The 7,101-nt window shown below is 55.2% G+C and overlaps 1 protein-coding gene across 2 annotated transcripts in view; it reads right to left on the reverse strand.

Moving 5' to 3' along the window:
* Positions 1–830, reverse strand: part of RAPSN (receptor-associated protein of the synapse) — a 13,756-nt gene extending 12,926 nt beyond the window's left edge. For both annotated transcript variants that reach the window (XM_014543383.1, XM_005870834.2), the window contains exon 1: positions 431–830. In XM_014543383.1, coding sequence (XP_014398869.1) covers positions 431–622 — 192 coding nt within the window. In that variant the 5' untranslated portion in view covers positions 623–830. The remainder of the gene's footprint in view (positions 1–430) is intronic.
* Positions 831–7,101: the final 6,271 nt, after the last annotated feature.

Raw genomic sequence — 7,101 nt, forward strand, 5'->3', positions numbered from 1 at the left:
CCGCCCCCCCCCGCCAAGCCTCACAGCCCGAAGCTTTGGAGCCTCCGCCCTGAGCCTCCACCTCCCAAGCGCAGCCCCAGAGCCCCGCCTTTCCTGCCCCAGCCTAGATCTCCAGCCCCACCGCCCACCCAGCCCCAGCCTCAAACCTGGAGCCAGCGCCCCCAGACTCAGGCTCAAGCCCCCACCGGGAAGGCTGGAACCTGGACTCCTGGCTCGAGAGTCCCAGCCCCTGCAGTTCAAAGCCACAGGCCCGAACCCCAAGCCAAGATGCAGCATCTAAGACCCAGGCCTCCGATGTGGGTTCAGAGCCCCAGACCCCGGCGGCCAGCTTGTGGGGCACAGGGGGGCCTGAGGAGCGGGAGGGGGGCCGGGAAGCCCGGGGCCATCAGCTCTGGCCCCACCCTCCCTCGCCAGGGCCGGGCGCGCCCACCTTCAGCATCTCCTTGTAGCGGCCCATCTCCGAGTGGGCGGTGACCAGGCAGCCCAGCACGCGGAAGCGCCCCACGAGGTCCGAGCTCTTCTCCAGCAACTTCGTCCACACCTGCAGCGCCTTCTCTGTCTGGTTAGACTGGTACAGCTGGAGCCCCTTCTCGATCTGCTGCTTCGTCTGGTCCTGCCCCATCCCAGAGCCCTGTGCCCCACCCGGGCGGACCTCGGTGGCTCCCTGCCTCTAGGCACTCATGGCGGGGGACCCCCAGTACCAGCCGCCCTCTGAGCCCCAGGAAGGGAAGCAGCTCCAGGCAGGAGTGGAGCAGGGCCTGATGGAGAACGGTGCCGCTCTGGGAACAAAGCTGGTCCGGCCCCGTCTGCAGCTGTCCCTGCCAGTTGGGGCCACGTGGCCATTAGGAATGTCAGCCGCAAGGTCACGCGGCCTCTGTGGCACCCGCCCCCAAGCGGGGAGGTGGCTTCCCAGGGATACAGGCACCCTGCCCCCGGGGGAGCCCCTGGGTGTCTCTCTGGCACCTCTGGCACTGGCCCTGACCCTCCTGGCAGGCCAGGCCCTCCTGCAGCCTTGCCACGGAGCCGCCTCCAGATGTGGGGAGAGAACTGGGAGGCAGCAGGACTGAGACTGGGCACACAGGTGTGGGCGGCAGGGGCAGGGCACAGCCTCCCCCAGGGTTCGTTCCTGTGGTCTCCCGGGCACCAAGCTCACATACCCACAGGAACCTGCCCACACCAGTCCCAACATCGTCACCCCAGCCAAGTCACTGACCTCTCTGGGCCTTAGTACCTCACCTGTAAATGAGGGTAACCAGAGGCTGATCAACCCTAACGCACAGGGTCGTTCTGAGGCAGCAGAGTCGTGGGTGACCGCACGGGCTCTGCAGCCAGGCTGCCAGGGTTGAAGTCTGATGCCACTGTGAGCTGTGTGGGCAGTGTGATCTGGGCAAGAGAGATGGTGCCCACGCCACTGGACTGTGAGAACTACATGGCGGACTAGCTGACCGGGACTTAGCACAGCGCCTGGCACGCAGGAAACGCTCCGGTGTCGACAAGCAAGAGGCCACCCCGAGCCTGTCTGCTCCACGGCAAACTGCCTTCCAGGGACAGAGCTGACCCTGGGAGGTTTATTTTTTTATTATACTTTTTTTATTGATTCAGAGAGGAAGGGAGAGGGGGAGAGAGAGAAACATCAATGATGAGAGAGAATCGTTGATTGGCTGCCTCCTGCATGCAACCCAGGCTTGGACCCTTCAGTCCACAGTCCGACGCTCTAGCCACTGAGCCAAACCAGCTGGGGCGACTCTGGGAGGTTTAAAAAGTTTCCCAGTTCCAATCCCAGTCCCCATGTGAAAGGGTCCCTGGTCAGGAGCTTTCATGCCAGACGCTGGGAAGGACAGAGTCTATGCAGGGAGCAGACACTTGGCGCTCGGGGGTCCCTGGGGTTGAGAGAGGCCCTTGGTAACGGGGCCCCCGCCAACCCACCAGCACCCCATTTTCTCCTCCCTCTCTGCAAACCAGGCTTCTTCTCCCACCAGGGCCAAGTTCCCCCCTTCAGAGTTAAGACCGTGGTTTTCAGCATATTCACAATTCTGTGCGTTGATCATCGCTAATTCCAGAACATTTTCATTGCCCCGAAGAAAAGCCCATATTCATTCACAGTCACTCCCCACTCCTCCGTGTTATGGGCTGAATTGTGCCCCTGAACCCACATTCTTTTTCTTGTTTTAATATATTTTTATTGATTTCAGAGAGGAAGGAAGAGGGAGAGAGAGATAGAAATATCCATGATGAGAGAGAATCATGGATCGGCTGCCTCCTGCAAGTCCCCCACTGGGGATGGAGCCCACAACCCAAGCATGTGCCCTTGACCGGAATCGAACCTGGGACCTTTCAGTTTGCAGGCCGACGCTCTCTCTACTGAGCCAAACCGGCTAGGGCTGAACCCACATCCTTATGTTGAAGCCTTAACCCCCCCCCCCCCAGTACATCAGAATGTGACTGATTTGGAAACACCGTCTTTAAAGAGGCAGAGTGAGGTCACTGGAGAGGGCCATCATCCGTGGGGCTAGTGTCCCGAGGAGAGACGAGGACAGTCATGTGAGGGGAAAGGGGAAAGACGGCCGTCTGCACCCAAAGGGAGCGGCCTCGGAGTGACTGGCTTCTCTCACTTGGCATAATGTTGTCAAGGTGCATCCATGCTGTCGCATGTATCAGTACTTCATTCCTTCTTATGGCTCATTGTATGGATCTACTATTTTGTTCATTAGTCGATGGGCATTTGGGTTGTTTCACTTTTTGGCTGCTATGAATCATGATGCTGTAAACATTCATGCATGAGTTTTCACATGGATGTTTCCATTTTTCTTGAATATATATATACACATACCTAGGAGCAGAATTGCTGGGGCATGTGGTAACTCTGTGTTCAACTTTTGAGGAACCACCAACCTGCTTGCCCCAGGGCCTTTGCACATCTTTTTTTTGGGGGGGGGAGGCCTTTGCACCTCTTGATCCCTTTCCTCCTCTCGCCCCTGGCAGCCCAGTTAGGATGAATCAAGTTATTATCCTCTCAGAGAACTATATTCCATTCTGATACAAGATTTAACTCTGTAGTTTTATATTCATTAACTAGAGGCCTGGTGCATGAAATTTGTGCACCGGGGTGGGGGGTAGGGGCCTCAGCCCAACCTGTGCCCTCTCACAGTTCAGGACCCTTTGCTCCTTACCGCCTGCCTGCTTGCTGCTCCCTACTGCTCAGCTCATTGTTCCTTAGTGCTGCCGCAAAGGCTCCCACCACCGCCGCCACTGCACTCGCCAGCCGTGAGCCTGGCTTCTGGCTGAGCAGCGCTCCCCCTGTGGGAGCGCACTGACCACCAGGGGGCAGTTCCTATGTTGAGCATCTGCCCCCTGGTGGTCAGTTCATAGTGACCAGTCATTCCACCGTTCAGTTGATTTGCATATTAGGGTTTTATTATATAGGATAGGATATTGAATGTGAACTGTAAATGAAAAATAAAATTTTAAAAAGAACAAAATAAAATTTTAGATCTGAAAATTTTTAATATTTTTTTAATTCTCACCTGAGGATGTTTGTTTGTTTGTTTTTTTAATATATTTTATTGATTTTTTACAGAGAGGAAGGGAGAGAGATAGAGAGTTAGAAACATCGATGAGAGAGAAACAATGATCAGCTGCCTCCTGCACACCTCCCACTGGGGATGTGCCCACAACCCAGGTATATGCCCTTGACCGGAATCGAACCCGGGACCTTTCAGTCCGCAGGCCGACGCTCCATCCACTGAGCCAAACCGGTTTCGGCGTGAGGATGTTTTTAAAATTGATTTTTAGAGAGAAAAACACCCATGTGACAGAGAAATACCAGTAGGCTGCCTCTGCCCCTGCTGACCCACCAGGATCTAACCTAAACCTAAGTATGTGCCCTAACCTAGAATCCAACAGGAAATCCTTTGGTGTACAGGTTGAGACTCCAACCAATTGAGCAACCTGGCCAGGGCAGGTCTGAAAAAAGTCTTTTTAAATGTACCTCCAGGCCCTGGTTGGTGTGGGTCAGTAGTTAGAGTGTCCTCCCACGCACCAAAGGGTTATGGGTTCGATTCCAGGTGAGGGCACATACACAGGTTGTGGATTGCTTGAGCAAGTGATCAGTGTTTCTCTTTCTCTTTCCCTCTCCCTTCCTGTCTCTCTAGAATCAATGAAAAAAACATATCCTTAGAGGAGGACTTAAAAAGAAAAAAAATGCTGGTTTGGTCCAGTGGATAGTGCTTCTGCAGGCAGACTGAAGGGTGCTAACTGTTTTAGCAACTCTGCAAGCCAGAGGGTTTATTTTTTTTTTTATTGATTGATTATTTTAGAGAGAGGAAGGGAGTGAGAGAAACACCAGTGTGTTGTTCCACTTATTGTGCTCATTGGTTGCTTCTTGTCTGTGCCCTCACCAGGATCCAACCCGCAACCTGGCTGTGTTAGGAGGAGGTTCCAACCCACTGCGCTGCGGGCTGCCTGTCAGGGCCCCTCAACAAAACCCCTCTGGCTGTCCTGGCCCCTGCTGTGGGCCGGAGCTCCTCTGCCACAGCAAAGGTTTGGGTTCCATTCTGTCAGGGCACCTACTTAGGTTTCGGGTTTGATCCCCGGTCGGGGCTGACTGCTGCTCAGGAAGTGACTGAGGTCCGTGTGCTGAACATCATTCTGCGGGGAGCTGGGGTTCCATTGCCGACATGGCCGACTCCGATCCCCACTACCCCTGCTCCTCCATCGAGGATGTCAGCTGCGTGGCCTCTGCCAACATACACCTCTGCATGGGTAGGTCGCCCTCCCGCGGCTCGCCAGGCCTGGCTGCTGTGCAGTCGCCCGGGGAAGTGGATTTCTGGGCTCCCAGGGAGAGCGCCCTCCACGCCGAACTCCCAGGGAGAGCAGGGTCCCGGAGGGAAAGCACTTCGCTCTGCCTCCCCGCAGGGCTCCTGGGCTGGAGCGGAGCGCCCGCCTGCTCAGGGCTCAGAGGGAAGAGCCCCCCCAGGGAGGCCTCCTGGCTGGGTGCTGAGAAAACGCAACTGGAGCCCTTCCTCCTTGAACCCTGCCGCCTTCGGTGTAGAAGGACAGATGAAAGCCTCAGCAGCCGTGCTGGGGCATCTGTAAGTGAAGATGTTATTTTTCGGTGAAAAGAAGTTTATTGTGTAATCGATATTGTGTAATCACTGTGATTACACAATAACCTGCATTGAGTTATCTGCTGGGATGTTTGTGCTTCAGGGCATGTGAACACATTTTATTTTATTTGACGCAGCCTCACGTCCCGGCCTCCTGCCGCATGCAAACACACCCACCCGATCCAGCAGGTCGTTACTGTGAGGGCGTCCCGGGCAAATTTGCACATTCCTCCATTTTATATATATAGATGGCCCCCTGCCGCACGCAAACACACCCACCGATCCAGCAGGTCGTTACTGTGAGGGCGTCCAGGCAAATTTGCACATTCCTCCATTTTATATATATAGATGAGGTTAGTTGCTTAATGTCTGCTTCCCCCACTCAAATGTGTGGGTAGGGACGTGGTCTCATTCATCCCTGACCGTATCCTCTGAGCAAGGCCTGACAAACAGAGGTCACTCAGTAAATACAGTGAACGAATGAATGGTAAAAAGGGAGAGGAATGAAATTTAAAGCAACTGCTGCAAGCTCAGTAGCTGACCTGCCAGGTTTTGCTCCATCACAGGCAGAGATGACCCCCTGTTTACTGCGAGCACAACGGGTCCAGAGAGGGGGGCAACCTGGGAGTGGGGCGCACAGTCAGCTCAGGGCTCCATGCCGCAGGGTCGTGGCTCAGCAGAGGTAGAGAGGACAGAGGAGCAGGCCCATGGACTGGACAAGGCCACAGGGACTCTCCAAGGGAAACAACTGCCCTTCCCGGCCCACAGGAAGTTGGGAAGGGGACAGAAGGGAGCCTCTGGCAGGGAATTGGCTGGGATCTTCCTCTCATCTGTAATAAGACCCCTGGGTTGAAGTGAACCCCTAGAGGAGGAAGCTGGGCCCAGAGGGAAGAAGCTGAAGAGGGAGCAGATTCCCCCCCACTCAGTGCTCCAGACACAAGTGCACCTTGAATCTTTGGCAGGAAGGAAAGGAGGTGGCAGCCCGCAGCTGCTCGCCAAAGCAGTCAGGGACCCCAGCCTTCCGGGCACCTGGGAACTCAAATGATTTCAAAACTTGAAAACTTGACCCAAGAAAGACTTCCTCTGCCCGAGTCAGCCTTTTGCTGACTGTTGCGCATGGTTAGGTCGGTCATGCTCCCTGAGGGCCAGGGCTGTGGTTTGTCTTTGCAGCACTAGCCCCGCACAGCCCCTGGCAGAGGGAGAGGAGGCCAGCAGAGGATTAACTACTACACTTCCTGACCTAAGCATTTCCTCCAGTTTACAGATAAGGACACTGAGGCGCAGTGGTAAGGTGACCTGCCCAAGACCACACTGCTACCCAGGGACAGAGACCAGACCCCAAGAGGTGTGTCTCTTAACCAAGATGCTGAGCCAGAAAGGAGGTGAGGGAGAGGGAGACTGTGAAGGAGTGTTGGACACCGTTTCTGGGAATCAGTGATCGTCACGCTCTGGCCGAGGTGGGCAGAAGACATGCACACAAGGCAGCTAAGGTGCAAGTCAGCCTTGCTCCCCAGTGCTCAGCAATGAAGGTGGCCAATAGGCTCCCAGAAGTCGAGAGGATGAGCCACAGAATAATCTGGTCTTTTCTGGGCCAGGGGTGGCACAGCCGGGCGAGGGGGTGACTGCTGGGTCAGGTATCAGCTGCCATGCCTCACCTTTATAATCAAAAGTAGAAAATGAAGTTTGGGCCTCGGCAGGGGTTACAATCTGCCATGTCAGGGCAGGTTTCTGAGTTGGCTACATTTGTATCTGGGAGACTTCATTCTGCATTCCCTGCTTCTCTTGGAGACTGAAGCTCAAGCAACCAGACATGTGACTGTGTCAGACAGTCATGTGGTCAGTGACCAAGTGTGTCTCTCACCCATAACCCCGCTGCTACCTATTCTCACCTCGACACTGAGGCCAGGTGTCCCCTATTCTCTCCTTGACACTGAGGCCAGGTGTCCCCTGTTCTCACCTTGATACTGAGGCCAGGTGTCCCCTGTTCTCACCTTGA

Source organism: Myotis brandtii, unplaced genomic scaffold, assembly GCF_000412655.1.
Source record: "Myotis brandtii unplaced genomic scaffold, ASM41265v1 scaffold324, whole genome shotgun sequence".
In the NCBI taxonomy this organism is placed as follows: Eukaryota; Metazoa; Chordata; class Mammalia; order Chiroptera; family Vespertilionidae; genus Myotis; species Myotis brandtii.